Genomic DNA, 20,389 nt, shown 5'->3' on the forward strand with positions numbered 1-20,389 from the left:
AGATCTTATATGATCTAAGGCTTTAGCAGTTTTAAGTCTGTGATTCTATTATCTGAGTGACCTACTAAGAAACAGGCTGAAAGAATAGCAATACATATTTTTTGGGAACTTCATTTCTTAAATACCATGTATGTACATATGTATCACTTAATATAAACTACTTGACTTTCCTTGGTGTGTCCATACACAATACTCTCTGGGTTTATGCTTTTGAAGCAATGTTGTGCAACAGTGACATCTAGTGACTATATATATATATATCTCAGATCATTCAGCAAAACTTTATGGCCAACTATTACTCTTCTAAATGTGGATTTACTTTTTAGCCCAGCTAAATACTTTAAAATAATTCTTCACCTCTGTCTTCTGTAGAAGTAAGGAATGCCAATTAAATTTGACAACAGCATTAATAATTGGATAAATAAGAACTGAAATTTCCTTCAAAATCATAATGTATATGGAATTCAGTATAAATTATTCTAAATGAGACTGCAGTTCTTTTCCCTTCATTGAGAGTGGCAAAGCTGGGATTTTGAATTCCAGTTTGTTTAAATATGTAGTCTACTCTCTTATCTACTATGCACTGCTGACAAGTAATAGGCATTTAACACACATTTATTCAATTAGTGTTAGGTAAAAAATATGCATCGATAATTGTGTTTGTGAGTATGTATTGCTTTGGGATCTTTGGAAATATTGCTGCCTTTCAAACAAAACTCTTTCTGAGGTTAGCTAAAGCATTAACACATTAAAAACAACCACAATATCCATCTTTCTAAAAAAATGAATTTAAGACCTACATGCAAAAACAGAATACTCTTTATAAAAAGCATTCAAACTAGGTCAGTATTTTTTTTTTTTTTTTAAGATAATGACTACCTGGCATTATATCAGGACAATACAAATCTGGGCTAAACCTCTATTACTACAATTCAAATGAACTGTTGCTGTTAAAATTCCTAGTAGTATTTAGGGTTTGTTCTCATTAATCAGATAGTGTTTTGATTTTCAATTGTTTTTTGGTGCCTAGATCTTGTTTCCACAATAAAGTGACAAGGTATCTGTCTTAGGGCATTTTGTACTGCTGTAACAGAATACCACAGATTGGGTAATTTATAATGAACAAAAATTTCTTTCTCACAGTCTGGAGGCTGAGAAATTCAAGATCAAGGTACCAGCATTTTGTGAGGGCCCTCTTGTTTCATTCTCTAGGGGTGAGGGAGGCTATGTCCTCACATAGTAGAAGATATAAGGGTAAGAGAGGGAAATGGGTGGCAGAACTTGTCCTTTTATAATGAAATTAACCTCACTCGTATGGGCACAGCCCTCATGGCCTAATCACCTCTTAAAGGTCCCACCTCTTCATACTGTTGAAATCAGCATGAGTTTTGGAGAGGACAGACATTCAAAATAGCAGTGTCTTTGTTTATTTGTGTTGCTATAACAAAATACTCAAGACCGGGTAATTTGTAAATAACAAAAATTTATTTTGTCACAGTTCTAGAGGCTGGAAAATCCCAGATCAAACTGCTGACAGTTTTGGCTTCTGGTAAGAACTCAGACCTCTGCTTCCAAAATGGTGCCTTGAATGCTGCGTCCTCTGGAGGAAATAAATGCTGTATCTTCACATGTTGGAAAAGAGAGAAGGGTGAAAAGGGGCTAGATAGCTCCCTCCACTTATTTTATAAAGTCATTAATCCACTTATGAGGGCAGAACCCTCATGACCTAGTCACTTCCTAAAGGTCCTACCTCTTAATACTGTTGCATTGGGGAATTAAGTTTCAACATGAAATTGGAGGGGATACAAACATTCAAACTACAGCATTTTGCCCTTGTACCCCCAATAAATTCATCTTTCTCACATATAAAATACACTTGCTCCAACCCAATAGCTCCAAAAGTCCTTTAACTCTTTCCAATATCAACTCAAAAGTTTAGAGTCCAGAGCAGGCATCCCCAAACTTTTTACACAGGGGGCCAGTTCACTGTCCCTCAGACCGTTGGAGGGCCGCCACATACTGTGTTCCTCTCACTGACCACCAATGAAAGAGGTGCCCCTTCCTGAAGTGCGGCGGTGGGCCGGATAAATGGCCTCAGGGGGCCGCATGCGGCCCGCGGGCCGTAATTTGGGGATGCCTGGTCCAGAGTCTCATCTAAATCAGATATGGGTGAGACTCAAAGTTGGATTCACCCTGAGGCAAATTGCTCTCCAGCTGTGAGCCTATGATATCAAGCAAGTTGTGTCATTCTAAAATACAATGGTGGGACAGACAGAGGATATTCCCTTTTCAAAAGGGAGGAAATAGGAAAGAAGAAAAGGGTAATAGGTTACAAGTTAGTCCCAACCCAAGAAGCCAAGCAACATTAAATCTTGAGGTATTAGAATAATCTTCTTTGACTCCATGGCCTGCCTCTGCATGCAATAGGGACAGGGTTGAGCCCCATGTCTTCTGGGAGCCTTGCCTCCATGGCTTTAGTAGGAGCAGCCCATGCACCAGCTCTCACATGTTGGCATCATATGTTTGTGACTCTCTCAGGCAGGAATTGCACATTAGTAGCTCTAGTGGCCTACAGTCTTGGGGGTGGCCCTGCTCCCACAGCTCCACTAGGCATTGCCCTTTTAGGGGCTCTCTGTGGTGACCCTGACTCCACAGCTCTATGCACTGTCCTTGTGGTGACTCTCTGAGCTGACCTCACACTTCCGGCAGTTCTTTGCCTGAGCCTTAAGGTTCTCTGTGGCCTCCTTTGAAATCTTCGTGGAGATGGCCATGACTACAGAAAATCTGTAGTCTTAGCACCACATGGACACCACCAAGGTTTACTGTTTATAACCTCTGACACTGCACTTGGGCCTGCTTGAGCCACAGCTGGTGTGGCTAAGGAATGCTGAGCCAGATGTGTAGAGCAGAAAGTTGAGGTGGCCCTAGGCAGCGAGCCCTGAGGTCCCATGGGCACTCTGGGCCCCTCCCTTGAAACTGTTCTGCCCTGAAGGCCCTGGCACTCTGAGCCTGTGATAGGAATGGTAGCCTCAAAGATCTCCGAAATATCTTCAGTGCCACTCCTCCACTGTCTTTATGAGTAGCATCTGGCATCCTTCCACCCATATTAATCTCTTTATCAAACATTCACTTGGCCATATTCTTGGTATTCTCTCCTGAACTCACCTTTATAGTCTTCACAACCTGGTTAGGCTGAAAATTTTAAGTTCTGCTTTCTTTTTGATTACAAATTCCATCTTCAGTTAATTTTTCTCTTTTTGTATTTTACTATGAACAGTCAAGAGAAACATGTAGCACCTTCAGCACTTTGTTTAGGTATTTCTTACCCTAAATATCCTAGTTCATTGCTCACAGTTTCTGCCTTTCACAAAGCATTAGGACACAGCTGGAATTCAGCCAAGTTCTTTGCCACTTTACAAGGATGGCCTCTCCTCCAGTTTCTAGTAAGATATTCTTCATTTCCATTGAAGAACTCATCAGAATGGCTTTTAGTCTCCACATTTCTACCAGCCTTCTGATCACGATCACTTAGATAATTTCTAAGAACATGAAGACTCTCTCTACAGCTCTGAATCTTGATCAGAATTGCTTTTAATGCTCTGTTCATGGCAATCTAGACTTTTGCTAGGAGGCACTTCAAAACTGTTCTAGCTTTTACTCTTTACTAGTTCTAAAGCAGCTTTTTACAATACAGGTATTTGTTACAGCAACATTCCACTTCTTAGTAACAATTTCTTAGTCCACTTCTGCTCCTATGCCAAAATACTCAGACTGAGTAATTTATGAAGAACAGAAATCTATTTTCTCACAATTCTGGAGGCCAGGAAATCCAAGATTAAGGTTCTGTCAGATTCAGTGTCTGGTAAGGTCTCTGCTTCCAAAAGGTTGCTTTGAACATGGTATTCTCTGAAGGGAATGAACATTGTATCCTCACATGGTGGAAGGGATGAAAAGGCAAAAAAGTCCTACCTAGCTGTCCCCAGCCCTCATGTAAAGACTTTTATAATACATGCATGAGGGCAGATCCCTCATGACCTTAATCACTTCCTAAAGGTCCCACCTTTTAACATTGTTGCATTGGAGTTTAAGTTTCAACATGAATTTTGGAGGAGACATCAACAGTCAAACCACAGCATAAAGCATTCCAGGGTTCATGTTTTATATTCTTCTATTTCTCTTAGCACCAAACACAATGGTTTTTCTCAACTAAAGACAAATCTACCAAAAATTTACCCAGAATCCAAGGTTTGCTAAACATGGAATAAAATTATCTTACCAGCTTTTTCTCTTGTTCTTTGTTGTGACCCTACATTTCAGTCAAACTGTTATTTGCTCTCCATGCTTTTATTTGGTTGGAACATCTTCTCACTGCACTTCTTTGTAAATATCCATTGATTATTCTAAATAAAGCTTCCTACAATGCACACTACAAAAACTGGATATGTTTTTCCCCTTTTGAATTCTCACATCACTTCATTATTTGCTTTACCATCCTTACCTCTCTAGTTTCCTTTCTTGGTCTTTGTTACTGGCTTCTTCTTTTCCCTATTCATCCTTTAAAGAATTCCTCAGAATTCTTCTCTATGCCCTATTCTCTTCTCACTCTATATACATTTCTCAACATCTATTCTACTATTTAGGCTACAATTTTAACTAATATGCTGAGAAATTTGAACTAGAAAAGCTCTCAAGATTCTACTTAGTATATCTAATTACTTATTGAATATTTCTACTTGTCTTAGAAGCATCTTTAAGTTAGCATATATGCAAACTTAAGATCTTTCCCCACCAGTTATTCCTTCTCTAGATAATTTCCTATCTCAGAGAATGAAGCCACCATCTACCTAGTTGCTCAAAATAGAAACTGAGATGCCATTCTTTCTCCCTGCTTTTCTTTACCTGCTAGCATCAAGTAAATTACTAAATCATGTTAATACAAGTTACTGAATGTTTAAAAATTTTGTTCATTTCTTTCCAGATAAATTGCCTCTAGTCCAGTCCAGGCCATAAGCGTTTTCACACCTAAACACTGTAATGGTCTTCCAAATATTTTCCCCACCTCCAGTCTTGTTCCTACTCAAAGTAATTTTCACAATGCAAAACAATGTTCTTAAATGTAAGCTTGATTATGGCAACTCCTTTCTTAATATTCTTCAATGACTTCCCATAGAAGAAGAAAAAGTTAAAACTCCTTATACCCAGCTTATAAGGCTCTTTGAATAAGGCTCTAACTTTGACCCTCCGTACCTCCTCATTCTTCACTTGACATTCTAAACTTTAGCCACACTAAATTTTTGATCCTCAAAGTTGCCATGTCTTACATCCCCAAAACTTTATGCATTCTGTATGCTACCTTCCAACACCAACACTCTTGCTTTTCATCCAGCTAACCCTTCATCAATTTTGAAGTCATTTCTTCCAGAAAATTTCCTGACACTACCTTCAACAACATGCATCCTTATTATGGCATCCAACCCTTACCACAGCATCCACCCATTATTTTAATTCCTTAACTGTCATCATTTTTAAATTTGACAAATATTGATTGACAGCCCATTATGTTACAGATACTGTATTCTCCTCTGTATACAGAATGTGGTAAATACAGAGTATTGTAGAAGCACATTTAGGATGTAAGAGAAGTCCAAGAAATGTTTCTTAGTGATTTGTGTTCCCATCTATTTCCCTACTAAATTAAACCAGACAGTTTCATAATCATTTCTGAGTTCTTTGAATTACTGAACATAGTATATAGTAGATAAACATTTTATATCATCAATGATTGGATTTTAAACATATGCTAAATATTATTTGCATTGCAAGAGGCCACCAGCCAATACTTTTTACCCAGTGAGGTTTTCTTTGATATCACTTTGGATACAATAGAGTGTAAAAAGCAAAGAGACAAACTAATATAGTGGAAAATATAAAACTCAAGAGTCAGAACACTGTGATTAATAATTCTGCCACTTACTAGGTATGTGTCCTTGGTCAAGACCCTTAAGCTCTCTGAGCCTCAATTTCCTCATCTGAAAAAGGCAGTTACAAGAATGAAATGAGATAAAGAGAAAATAAAAGCATAAAATGTAAAAGGTTATCCAAAATTATGTCTATTATTATTATTGTTCTTAAAGTCAATGCTGATCAAGTATCCTTATGACTGGTTATCCCAGTTCTGTAAGGCCACAGGATTTCCAAAGTTCATCCTTCATCTTCCCTTTACATCTAAGAGATAGACAATTGTACTTTAATAAATACATATTGATGGAAATGGTTAAAAAATCACAAAGAAAAACAAGCCAAAAATTGAATAAGTATATATTTACATATGAAAGAAACAAGACAGAAATACCAGCCTGTGAAAGTCTATAATTTGAATGTATGGACCAGAAAAAAAAATCAGGCAACGATTCTTTTTTCTTAATGTTGACTGAAAGGGTGGGTAGGGAGGTGGCCCAAAAGAGTAATGCTGTGAACCATTTCAGAGTAAAATGGTAACCCACTGAGCTAGAAAGTCAGGATATCTGGGTTCAAATACTAATTTAGCTACTAATTCAACCACTAATACTCAGGTGGTCTATCCACCCAACACTCTGGTCTTTCAGTTCCTTGATCTCCTTAGTTCCTATCATTTTTTCTTCCACTGTATCTCAGCTGCTCCCTCACAGGATCACAAATCTGAAATGGCCATTCAACTTTGCCCAGTGTGCTACTATTCTGATTGCTTTCCATCCTCCAAATGACTATTTTGTATCTTATCTTCTCCCCTTAAATCTCCTACCCAAATATTCCTCCTCACCCCTTACTAATCTTGCCTCCTACCTTATCTTCATTGAGAAAAAGTATCACTATCAGGCAGAAAGTTCTCACCTCTGACCACTGAATCGACCCATCTATCTGCAACTCTACCCATAGTTGCTTTTTTCTTATTACTAGAAATTACATGTTCATGTTCCTACCTAAGGCCAAAACATCTATATATTCCCTGGATCCCATCCCCTCTCATTTTCTCAAAGATTTCACTCCTAAAATATACACACTCTCTCTTATACCATCATTTCCACTCCCCTCCAATTAGATCATTCCTATTAGTCTAAAAATATGCTTAAGTATGCTTATCTTTAAGAACCCTTCTTGGCCAGGCACGGTGGATCACACCTGTAATCCCAGCACTTTGGGAGGCTGAGGCAGGTGGATCACGAGGTTGAGTTTGAGACCAGCCTGGCAACATGGTGAAACCCCATCTCTACTAAAAATACAAAAAAAAAAAAATAACCAGGTGTGCTGGTACGCCCCTGTAATCCCAGCTACTCAGGAGCTGAGGCAGGAGAATCACTTGAATCTAGGAAGTGCAGGTTACAGTGAGCCGAGATTGCACCACTGCACACTAGCCTGGGCAACAGAGCGAGACTCCGGCTCAAAAAAAAAAAAAAAAAAAAAAAAAAAGAGAACTCTTCTTTAATCATACATATTCCTTTATTGCGGCTACTTCTTGGCTCTCCTTTATAGTAAACAACTTGAGATGTCTATAGTACTACGTCAATTTCTTGACACCACATTTTCTCTTCGATGTACTAGTTAAGGCACATAACTACTTTACATTTCCAAAATCCAATGCATATATCTTTTCATTTCACTTAATTTCTAAGGATGATTTAATCCTATTGGCCATGTTTTGTAGTCTTGGCTTTTATGTCACTGCACTCTTTAGATTTTCTTCCTACTTCATTGGCTATTCTTCCATCCCCTTTGTTTGCTTCTTTTCCTCTGCTTTACACTAGTCACTGCAATGTTCTCTGTAAACACACTTGCCCTAGGTAATTTTCCATATGCTGGTGCCTCCCAACTTTGTATCTTTGGTCCCTTGCACTCTGCACAGAGCTCAAGACTCAACTTACCTTTGATTTCTAATAAGCATATAAAAATTAACCTAAGCAAAATGAAACTCCCCTCTGCCCCCACTGCTCCTTTTTCTTCCTTAGTCTTTTCCATTTGGTAAATGGCACAACCATCCACACAAGCTCAAGACAAAAACCTAGGGGTTAGAAGTGACTCCTTTTTCATCACCTCTATATTCAAAACATCAAAATCTGTAGTCTCTGCCACTAAAATAGAGCTCACATATATCTATTTCTCTGTTATTTTTACCCAAACTTGTCATTCTCTTTGGATTTCTGCAATTGTCCTCTGCTTTAGATCTTGTTCCCCATCCCCTGTGATTTAGTCATCACATAACAGGCAGAACAAACCTTTTAACAATGTAAATCAGTTCCTCTCACTCCCTTTCTCCAAACTCACTACTGGTTTCTCTTCATACTTGAAATAAATTCCAAACTTCTTCCCTGGGTAGCTAGCTCTCCATGGCCTATTCAAAGCCCTACATGACTTGGCCCCTACCTATCTCTCCAAGCTCAACTTGTACCACTTTCTCTACATTCTAGCTACAGTGGTCTTTATGATGTTCCTTGAAGGAGCCAAGTTCTTTCCTACCTTAGGGCTCTTGCAATTGGAGTTGCCTTTAACTGTAGTGCTCTGATCCCAAATATTTCTATGGTTGGTTTTTTAAAAACATCACTAAGCATTCAGTCTAAACTAACTCCTCTCCCGGTCTTTCTTCCTTCACTATTTCACGTCTTCACTGTGCTTTTCATTACCCACAATTCCTTTCTTATATATTGTTTATCTATTTATTTTCTAACTTCCACTCACTAGAATTTAACTTCCTAAGAACAGGGATCTTTGCTAGTCTTTCTTACCATTGTATTCACAATGCCTAAAACACTGGCTGGCAAAGTAGGATATTCTTTTAAAAATACTTGATGAATGCCTTTCCCTAAGCAAGTCACTTGACTTCTCTACTTAAGTCACACTGGTGAGTTTACTACTGCTAGACTTAGCTCTGGGTCCAGGAAAAACAAAGGTGCTTAAGGTATGGCTTCTTCAGAAGCTCATCCATTCATTCCTCCAAAAGATATTTTTTGAATGTATATTATACTATGTTCCAGGTACTGTTCAATCTCAGTGTTAACTAACAGAAGTGTTTAAACAGGATGAGTATGAAAAAAGTATAAAATGAGAAGTACTGTAAAATGATATTTTATATGTTACTATTAAAACACCTATTTCCTTTTGTCTGGTAATTGGCAGGACCTTATGACAAGAGCCAACTGAAAAACAGCAGTATAAATTCTGGTACTCTAAAAGCCCAGACTTCAGCACTATGCAATATATCCACACAACAAAACTGAATTTGTACCAACTAATCTGTATTGATTTTTAAAAGTAAGTTAAAAAAATGCTGGTACTCACAGAGGACAATCAATATGAATGCCCTTTTCATAGGCACACAGTCACTAAAATATTTGGGGCATGAATTCTCTAGGGGTGACAATATTAAGTTTTTCACACTTCTATTGCACAAATAATTATATTTATCTCTATGGAAAATCAAAGAGTGGGGTGTGGCCTCTCTCAGTGCCAACTGGGCCAATTGCCTCCCTGCATCACTAAATCTGATCTTTCATAGGCTCTAGGACACCTATAGAGGGGAGTAAGGGACCTGGTTATGGTACTGCAGAGCTCTTGTAACACACACAGTATGCATACAACTGTCCTTTTTCCTTCAAAAGCATTAGTCTAAAGCCGGGATTCCCAACCCGTGGGCAGCAGACGGGTACAGGTTTGTGACCGGTTAGGAACAGGCCACATAGCAGGTGAGCCGGGCTAGAGGATTACCGCCTGAGCTCCACCTCCTGTTAAATCAGTGGAGGCATTATTCTCACCGTGCACACGTGATTGTGAACTGCGCATGTGCGGGATCTAAATTGCGCCTTCTAATAAGAATCTAATGTCTGATGATCTGACATGGAAGTGTCATCTCATCCCCCAGTCCCCTTTCCCCTGCCCCAAATTGTCTTCCATGAAGCCAGTCCCTGGTGCCAAAAAGGTTGGGCACTGCTGGAAGTGTTTGTCCACTAGGTTAAAACCAAGAGTAAACAGGCTTGAGGGGCATGGGGGTGGGTAGGTGGGGGGAAGGGAGCCTTCTCAGGACCTGCAACCAATCCCAGAACACGTCTCCAATCACAGGAGCATGTGAAGGTTTATTTGCAGAAATCTACCATTTGTAAAATAGTTTAAGCTTAATAAAATTAATTTTGCAGTTAATCTTGACTGACAGATGTCTTTTTTCTTTCTGGCGAATATTTGTAAAATAAGAAAAAAGAAGAACAAAGAGAGATGTAGGATGAAGGAGTAAGGAAATGAGTCAGGGAGAGGAGAGACAACGTCTGTGGCTGTTTCCTCAGCATCTGGGAGAGGCGCCCAAGCAACCCATGGAACTGAGCGGGAGCAAAGGCCCTCCTGAGGCCTACTGCAAGGAAAAGACCTCGGGAGACCCGGGACTAGCGCCAAAAGGCTTGGAAAGGCGGAGTTAAGAAAAATGGGCCGTACCTACAACTCCTTTCGCAGCCCTCGCTGGCCGGGAGCGGCCCAGGAGCCTAGTAACGGTCGCGTAAGCCACGCGGCACCCGAGTGAGCAAGGTGGTGGAGCGAACACCCAGCCCGCCCTCCGCGCAGGGGCGGGGCGAGGGGGCGGCGGCGCGTTTAAGTGACGTTTTAGCCGCCCGCGCCGGCAGAGGCGAGAGTTCCGGGGTTCCTGGGAATGTCTGGTGTGTTTTCGGTCTACTGAACTGAAACAGACGTCCTTTCGACATCTCTTCTGAATATTGACCTATCGGGTTATGGATATCCAGGGACAGAGTTGACATCACTGGGCGTTTTAGCCAAAAAGCAGTGCTCGGGACTGCATGTGCCAGAAGTAAACTTGTGAAAACTCAGATCGTGTTTCCCCTAAAGTCAGCTTAAAGTGCAATGGTAAAAGAGCGCGGTCTCGCCCCAAGACAGCCTGAGCTTAAACTGCAGCACTGTCACTTGCTAGTTATGGGACCTAGGTAAATACGTCATCTCCCTGAGCTCGTCTTCTCATCTGTAAAGGGCACTGTGGTGCTATGAGAGTAAATGAGACAGGGCAAGTGTCTGGAAGAGACGCTTTGTACAAAGTAAACACTTAATATACTGTTATCAATATAAAACCTTTGTGGGTATGTTTTGTTTTCTGCATGAAATCTTATGTGGAAACGGCCTATGAAAGAAAGGAAAGCAGAGCTGCGTTGATGGTGGGTCCAGAAGCTTTGGCGTTTCGGTCCCAAAGCTTCCACTAATAGAATCCATGCTTCCTATAAAAGACAAAAACAACTGTTATTGGAGAAAATTCAAGCTTCTTAGAAAGATAAACCGCCCTTTCCTATCTAATGTTTCTCCTGACATTCAAAACAATGTTTACTAGTGAACACTGTATTCCTTTTTGCCTCAGTGCGTTTTCTAAAGTTAATTCCTCTAACGGAGTGTTCTTTTTCTTAGTCATTTAAGATCTGATTCAAATTACGGCTCTTTCTTGGGTAACTTAAATACGAAATTATCTTTTTATTGGTTTTCTTTTTGTCGTTGTTGAGACAGGGTCTCGCTCTATTACCCCGGCTGGAGTGTAGTGGTGCTATCTCGACTCACTACAGCCTCTGCCTCCCGGGTTCAAGCGATCTTCCTGCCTGCCTCCCGAGTAGCTGGGACTACCGGCGGGCGCCAGCCCCCGCCTCCCCGGCTAATTTTTGTATTTTTAGTACAGAGGAGTTTCACCCTGTTGCCCAGGTGGCCTCGAACTCCTGGACTCAAATGATCTGCCCGCCTTGGCTTCCCACAGTGCTGGGATTACAAGCGTGAGCCACCACAGCCTGGCCCTTTTTATTAACACCTTCCTTCGACGTCATATAGACATCTCAGCACGGATTTAAAGTTATTTTCTTCCTCATTTCAGGCAAGTAGACAGTGTTTCGTGATTATAGGGTTAAGGGAATGTTTTGTATTCACAGGAAAAGCAGGTAGATCCCTAAAGATACTGGGAGGAGTGACCAGTGGTAGAGCTGGGAAGGAAGACCTTTGCTAGGAGTCTGTTTGCCTCTTATGCTCTAAAAGGAATGGGCTCCTGGAGAGGTAAGTGCTTTAGGGTCCACAGAAGGAAGATGTAGGGCACATCAACAATTGAAGCTTTGGAATTCTCACGAGGTCAGAGGGCTCAGGCTGGATTTGGGTCAGTCAACTGTAAATATATTACAAGCTCCCCAAATGCCATGAAGCAATTCCCACCTGTTATAGAGAGCTACATAAATGATTCATATAAAAGTATAATGTTCTGAGACCTTATAAAAAATACTGTGGTTCATTGAGAGATAAGATAATGAAAATTTACCAATAAAAAACATTTAAACAATCATCTGATAACCTTTCTCATAAAAATTAAGTGTTTTAAAAATAAGTAAATTTATTATATTTGCAACAATGTCATAGACAGCAAAAGCTTTTGAGGAGTAAGGAGAATCTTAACTGACAGCACTTTTTTAAAACTAAATTTGACATGATACATGATAGTTTCATACTTCTGAAAGTACTTCAACAAACATAAAAATTTGGACAATGATCTATTTAGTATGATTTCAGTGCAAACTTTCTTTTCTAATTCTCTTCATCAGTCTCAAGTGCCAATCACTTTCTATGATCCAGCCTTTACTGTTTTCAAAATTTTGCTAATATGCCAGCCTCCCACCTAGTTGTTCCCGTCTTCACCTTATTCCCTAATATTACCCCATCCATCCAGAGCCTCTCCACTACTGAAGGTCTAGTTCAAGTATCAGCTCCTCTAAGATTTATTCAGCTTCTACACTAAGAACACTTTTGAATTATTCACTTGCAATATAGCTATTTGTAAGTATCTTATTTCCTTCTAAGGTTCTTAAAGGCAAGTATCATGTCTTATTCATATTTGTATTGCTTACAGTGTCAATTTTCCCCTAGAATTCAAAAATCGAGGCTTTAAATATCTTGTTCATCACTGTATTCCCTACTAGGTGGTACAGGACCTGGCACATAGGCGTGTTTTAATATATTCTGAGTGAGGGAGTAAATGGATTTTAAAACAAGCTCCATGAAGGCAGGCATTTGTGTTTTATTCATTGCAAAATGAATATTTGAATATAAACATATGCTTTCTTTTAAGGCTCAGCATTCATTATGTACAACAAAATTCTTCAATCTACATAGCATCATAAAAGTCAAACATGAAGTATGCCTTTCACCCAATAAATTCAGAAGATATCTTTCTGAAAATAATACATCCCCCAAAACTGCAAACAATTTACAAGAAAAGTAGTTTCAGTTTTCTTCTTTGTATCTTTCTGTGTTCTAAATTTTCTGCAATGAAAATGTGTTATTTTATAATCAGAAAAAGTAATCAATACTATTTTTAAAGAATGTAGTAGATGAGATCTTTTGCAAATATACACCTGAGGTAATTTTGAGGACATCAAAGTCAATCAAGGTGATTCGAAGTTACTACCAAAGAGAAAAATGAAATATGACACTTCTTCAGGGACTGAATTATGTCCTTCCCCACAAATTCATATGTTGAAGCCCTAACCTCCAATGTGATGTATTTGGATATGGGGATTTGCCAGGCTGGAGTGCAGTGGAGTGATCTCAGCTCCCTGCAACCTCTGCCTCCTGGGTTCAAGCAATTCTCATGCCTCAGACTCATGAGAGTAGGACCTTCATGATGTGATTAGAGTGCCTTTATAAGAAGAGGCACCAGAGAGCTTGCTTGCTCTTTCTTGGCATCATGTGATGACACAGTGAGAAGGTGGCCAATGACAAGCCAGGAAGAGAGACTTCATGAGAGCCCAACAATGCTGGCATCCTGACCTTGAAATTCCAGCCTTTAATGGAAATATGTTTCTGTTGTGTAAGCTACCCAGTGTATGGTATTTTATTATAGCAGCCCAAGCTGATTAAGACAGACTAAGCAGGCTAAGATCTGAACTGCTGTGTGGCAGGTAGTTTTCTGATATGGAGAGAGAATTCCATTCCTCTCAGATTTAGTCAGTAAATGTTTATTAAATGTCTACTATGTTCTATGCCCTGTGAAAAATGCTGATTGTTTAAAGATAATTAAGACAAGGTTCCTACCCATAGGGACTGATTTAATAAGAGACAAACATGTAAATAAATGGAACAAAAGTGTTATATGTGCTCTGAAAGAAGTATGTATAAGGGATCCGAAGGTTATAGTAATTGTTTCTATCTGTAGTTTAAGTGCGGCTAGGTTTGGTTGGTCAGTACTCTATGAGGTTAACTCTAATTTCACCAACAAAGTAAAGACATGTGGCTTTCAATGTGGTGACAAACCCTGGCCTTCACATGGTGAGCCCTGCTGAATGGTCAGCTTCTGTCATTCTTGACTGCACCATCTCCATGATATATAATAGCAACATAGTCTTATAGCAATTAATAAATTCCTACAAAGAGCTTCCAGGAATAGGCACAAATTTCAGAGATTATTTCAATAGAGGAAGTCAAAAGGCCAGCACTGGGCAGTCACAGAGATTTAGACTGTGGCTGCCCTCTTAGAGATAGAAAAGAACTTGGTGCATGCCCTGTAAAATGAAACAGGTATTAGCAATGGCTTGAGGTGCCCTTCAATCAATTCTATACTCTGTGGACTTTCATTTCGAATTTTCCTTGGGGCTCTAAATATTTTCAATAGCATTCTGATTTAGTTATACTAACTGTATTTTGTATAAGTTAGTAAGTATTCCAAGCTTGTTACTTGGAGAAAATGCCACTGATGACCTGGGAAACAGCATGACGTGTAACACCTTTTAGTCTCACATCCCTTTTGCTGGGTAAGTCCTAATCAGCCCTCAGCCAATGTCCTAATTTCTCTGGGAAGCTGTGCCTAAACTCCACCAGCCTTGGATTGATTGAGTGCTTCTGCTGTGAGCTCCCTGAAACCCCTGTAGTAACTGTATAATAGCACTTATCATATTGTTTTGCATTCTCTTGTTTGTCTGTCTTCTCTACTGGACTGTTAAATTTTTAAGGACAGGAACAATATTATTCTTGATGTGCCTGGATCTCGAAAGCTTTCAGTAAGTATTTTTTGAATGCATCTACTTACAGAGCCTGCAAAAATAGTGGACCAGATGATTATTAAGTTTATGGTGCCCCCAGCAAAGTATACCTAACCAGTGAAGTTCAGTTCAAAATACTTTTCTGACCTTTGGTATAAATTAATCAAGTCCAAATTAAGAGCATAAACACTAAAGGAGTACAGCACCATAGGGTAACCAAAATCAGGTGGACATAAAATTGAAGGTCATTTAGAAGAGGTGACTATTAAAGTAGTTTTGAATAGAGGTGAAAGGCATGGTGAATAAGGCTTGAACAGAAATCTAATGAAGACAGGAAAGGACAGGCTTTATTTATGCAGATCAGCTTGTTGGGATTAGGACATTCATAATTCATTCATCTAATATATATTTAATATCTACCTCAAGATTAAAATGAACTTTGAATTCTAGGTCAAGGAGTTTAGATAGGACACGACAAGTATATAATAAATACTTCAGGTACACAGATAACATGGTACAAACTGTAAACTTCATGTGAATTGATTATTTTAGCAACTACACAGAAGATGACCTAGAGTGAAGAGTAACTTACGAGTGATACACAAAAGCAGAGATGGCCTGCTACAAAGTAGGACAAAATAAGATGCAGAGAAGCCTTTCTTCTAATATTTTCTCTGCTGGCATGTAACAGTTTCTGAAATTCCTGCCATATAAGTCATTCTTTTGGTTTAAGCCAATGTCTTTCAAAAGCTTTTGTTTACATGTAAGAATATGCTACTAAGTGATGGTAACAGACAACACAGTGGAAGCTCTGGCCCCCAAAATCTGACGTTTGGTTCCTCCTAGGAGTATGAATTCTTAGCTAGAGACAACATTAAGCTGCCTCACAGCTTAATGTGATCATCACCAATAAGTGGAGGAGAAGAGACATGTCCAACTTCCATATCACGTCCTCAAAAATAAACTGCTTTACTTGCATTTTCCTTCTTTGAGAGCTAGAATGGAGACATGGTAGAGATCCATTTTTAACCCATTTATGCCTAGTGTTCCATTATTGGCTATGCTTGTGGGAGTTATTTATATCCTACTGCTCAAGGTCATTGCCAAGGTCTGATTTTTCACACAAAAAAATTTGCAACCTCTGGCATAAATAGGTTAAGTCATGTCCTAAGCTAGGGTGTGGCAGAGCTTCAGGACAGAAAGATATGGGACTCTGAGCAGACCTCATGAGCCATGAGCAGAGTAACCCTGTTAGTATCAACCAACCAGCCAGTTTCATTAGAGGGAAAGAGAATTCTATTTTCTTTTAGGCACTGTATTTTTCCTTTCTTCATTGTAGCACATTACCCTAATATAACATTCATGAGTCTGGCATAGATTTGAAACTTATCTATCTCCTACCTAGAAATGGGAAGAACCTAAAGATATGGGTCATAAGAAACAAATTCAAAAAGGGCTGGATTAGGGCACTCCTTAGGAGAAGGTCGACTCACACAGACCACTGAAATAAAGGAACCTGGGTGGTCAGCTAGGGGGCAGGATAAAGCTTTTTGACATCTAGAGGAGGCAAGAGGATGAACCAATGAAGATACTTCATGTGCTTTACAATTCTGGTGGGACCAATCAGTTACAGTAATTCAGAGAAAGGTACTAAGGGAGGTAGAAATGAAGAAGAGGCAGATTATCAGGGAAAATGAGGGTAGAAATTCATGAGAGACGGCATTATGATGTTTAACAACAAAAACAAAATAAAATAAGAAGACCCAAAACCAATTCAAGCCATCAGAGTCTGCGCAAATATCAATCATGAAACTGTGAAAGTTAAAAGAGTAATCCTAGCTGAAGAGGATACTAAAACTGATGTTTCCCATGTTACCTATAAACTGTGGTAGTACATTGAAGTAGATATGTCCTTATGCAAATTAAAATGGTTAAAAAAGGGGTGTTTGGAAAAAAAAGGTAGAGAGATTAGGGTTGGTGACTTAGACCATTACCACCCACATGGAAAGAGTAATGGCTAAAAATGCTGTTTAAAGAAATAGCTACACTTGCTTCTATTACATTTTAAGTTTAAACACTACATTTTTCAATATGCATCTTGAAAAAGTAGCAGCTTTTTAACCATTATGTTCAGCATTCTTTTCACCTTTAAACTTGCACAGACGTCTCTCCTTGAACTTCTTCATCATTATTTTGATGTTCAACTTTCTGGAGAAGCCTGGGGCCTAGTAAACCAATGAGAAGACTTCCAATTGGGGCTGTGATGAGGATGGACAAAAACGCCACTGTCAACACATCCATTCCATAGTCTTCTAATTGTTTCTCTCCATGTGACCTTGCTGTGTCCAAAGCCACAGATCCTATTGCAGCCTATAAAAGGTTAAGGATAAAGATGGAATCATTATAAGACAAGCACATATTAAAAAGTGAATTTTTCTTATTGTTTGCAAAAACAAATTGATTGTTCTTTTGCTCAACTAAGAAAGTTGTTTTAGTCTTCTTTTTGGTTTTGTTTTGTTTTACTTTTTTAGAGACAGGGCCTTGCTGTGTTGCCCAGATTGGTCTTGAACTGCTGGCCTCAAGTGATCCTTCCTCCTTAGCATCCCAAAGTGCTGGGATTACAGGTGTGAGTGACTGTGCTCAGCCTGGCTGGTTCTGATGCTCTAAAAACTCTTTCTGCCCTTGCATGGGGACATACTAATGACTCATTTGTACCTATCTGTATAAGGTAGGTTTACAAAAACATCAAGAAAATACATTTCAAAATGCAAAGCAAATCCAGATTCACAATATTAATTAAATATAATGTGAAGTTCTATGTATTAAATTTTTCCTGAATAAAGATGAAGATTACTGGTCATCTCCTTTTACCTTTAGGAATTTGGAATTAAAAAATAAGATGAAGAATTAAAAATAAGATGCAGTGATACCTATTGAAAACTGTTAAATTTTAAATAAATATACACTGCTTTAGAGCTTAAAAGCATTGTCAAACATCATGAAACATGAAAATAGTGGACACCTTGACAACCTGAAGTTGATCTTATTAGGTATTTGGTCAACTCTTTGCCTCACAAGTTGGTGAAATGTTTTATTTAGAATGTATCTATTGGAAATTATTACGAAAATTTTCAGTTTCTTTTAGAGGCAAAATCAGTATTATCAATGCAGATGGGAAAAATGTAATTAATCTGGTTATACCTTATTCCACAGAGTACAACAATGTTAGCCTCTAAGACAATGAAAAAGAATATAGTGTACATCTGACACAATGACAGAAACTACTAGTTGCTCACAAAATGCCCCTTTCCCTTCTGTAATAGAAATCCTGAAGTTTGGCTGGTCACATTGTTGTCCAGAGACCTTTTCATAGAACTCTTAGCCATTATGTTTCAGACATTTTTGAAAATCAAATTGGGGAAAAAACAACTCTTGAGTAATGCCCAAATGAATAGAGTATAACTGAAATCTGGAATATAATTACTGAGCATACACATCCCCCAAAGCCTCCTAAGTGAAAAATACTTGACTTTAATTCCTTAAAATTTAATTTTAATTCCTCAAAATTCCTTAGAAATTTGAATATTTATTTATAAAATAATCTGGGACAAAACCGTTAAATGTTGTTTGATGTAATCAGTCTGAAAATATACAGTACAACCGAAGATACATCACATTTGCAACAAATGATAATCTATACAGTTCTAACTTAATTAGCAATCATAGATATTCAAACAAATGCATGGTCAACAAATTCAAGCACCTATCTATAATTGCTTTATTTATCACACGTTTATTAGAATGCACACATTTTCAGTCAAGTGATTGAGATATTTTCCAGGAAGTTCAGTGAATATTAAATAAGTAATAACAACTAATAATCTAGGAAATCAATAAAGCCTTTTCTGAGTTTTTTTTTTAAACAAATCTTTTCTCTATTACATATAAACACTCTGGTCAAGCTCAACTGATCATCAATCATATTAACATTAAAGTATCACCAAATATTAAGGTTAGCCATGCTATTTCTATTTTACTCTCTTATTAACATGAAAAGAGTTAACAACTCTTTCCTTGAGTTACTTGGAGAGGGTTGACTGATGAAATTCAAGCTCTTCTCTCCAGCTACTACTGCTTTCTAGTAGAATAGGGATTTACTGGATTTTTACTTGTACTCTGGTTATCTAAGGAAATTTAATGAGTGGTCACATTTAGAGAATTAACATACCAAAAATACAGCTTTTAAATAATAGATTAGGATAAACTCTTTGTATAAATCCAACTTCAACTATTTATTTTTGCTAAATTTAAATAAGCATTCTTATTTAATACTTAAAGGTATCATACAGAAATAACAGTTAAAATGCTAAGCCATCCTGGTCATCATACCTGAACTGTGGCCTTTGGAAGCCATGCAAAAGATATAAATATCTTTTCCTTTAAGTTAAAACCAGCAAAACACACCATCAGAAAGGTAGTCAAAATTCGTATTAATACTGCAATGCCTACGGTGGCAACACAAAGGCCTGTAAGAAATGTTCAATTTTCAGAAATAATAGGAGAGAAACTGCATCTCATGGTTACTAATTCAAAATAACCATCAATAATTTTTAAAACATTAAAAAACTACAAATACAAATGTTTAGGCAGAATATATCAAAACAGCATTATGGATCAATCAGGCTATTTGTTTAAAATAAGGTGTTTCCCTAGCTTAAAATTAGAAATTAGCATATTTGAATTCTTATGCAGAAGATTTGAATGTTATATATGTCTTATGCTTTACAGCAAGAACCACACTCTTTCATGTGTGTAAGAATAATTTATTAAATGATGATTACATGATAAGTAATAAGCTTTAAGTACTGGGTACTCATAAATATATAATGTATAGACTTTGCCTCAAAGTCAGAGGAAGACAGAAACATAAACAACTAATTCATAGAGTATACAGTAAATGAGGTATAGACAAACTGAGGATATAAAAGAGGGAAAAATAATATTTTCAACCACAAAGTCAAGAATTCTTTACAGGATATAAGACCAGAAGTGATACCCAAAACATTTATAAGCTGGTATGGAGGGAATTAGTCAATCAGAGCTGGCTGGCCACGACCAAACAGAATAGACACTGGCAGTCTCCAACCCAACTGTTTCACCATACTGATGTGCGCACTGGTCCCAATTATACGTAGTTAACATAGACAGCTACTCCATTTAGTCCTGTAGAACTCTTTGCTGATAAAGACGAGTTGATCATCATTTGCCAAACAAGGGATTGTGACTAGTGCTGCTGTATGTTACTAGACCTAAGAGTGGCACAGCTGAGGTGACTCTTAAGTATTAGGGTGTTTTATTTATTTATTTATTTTTGA

At 38.2% G+C, this 20,389-nt stretch overlaps 2 protein-coding genes across 9 annotated transcripts in view; both read right to left on the bottom strand.

Annotated features, from left to right (window-relative positions):
• SLC9B1 (solute carrier family 9 member B1) overlaps positions 1 to 11,080 on the bottom strand; it is a 98,272-nt gene extending 87,192 nt beyond the window's left edge. For all 3 annotated transcript variants that reach the window (XM_074396518.1, XM_074396515.1, XM_074396516.1), the window contains exon 1: positions 10,450 to 11,080. The gene's annotated coding sequence lies outside the window, so the exon portion shown is untranslated. The remainder of the gene's footprint in view (positions 1 to 10,449) is intronic.
• A 65-nt stretch (positions 11,081 to 11,145) lies between these two features.
• Positions 11,146 to 20,389, bottom strand: part of SLC9B2 (solute carrier family 9 member B2) — a 59,932-nt gene continuing 50,688 nt past the window's right edge. For 3 of the 6 annotated variants that reach the window (XM_074396519.1, XM_074396520.1, XM_039468124.2), the window contains 2 exons: positions 19,404 to 19,540; positions 13,035 to 17,384 (listed from right to left, as the gene is read on the bottom strand). In XM_074396519.1, the coding sequence (XP_074252620.1) occupies positions 17,163 to 17,384; positions 19,404 to 19,540 (359 nt within the window). In that variant the 3' untranslated portion in view covers positions 13,035 to 17,162. Of the gene's footprint in view, positions 11,235 to 13,034; positions 17,385 to 19,403; positions 19,541 to 20,389 lie in introns of those variants that run through there. The other 3 variants (XM_074396522.1, XR_012516896.1, XM_074396523.1) reach the window with 3 other exon arrangements.

This window comes from Saimiri boliviensis, chromosome 3, assembly GCF_048565385.1.
Source record: "Saimiri boliviensis isolate mSaiBol1 chromosome 3, mSaiBol1.pri, whole genome shotgun sequence".
Taxonomy (NCBI): Eukaryota; Metazoa; Chordata; class Mammalia; order Primates; family Cebidae; genus Saimiri; species Saimiri boliviensis.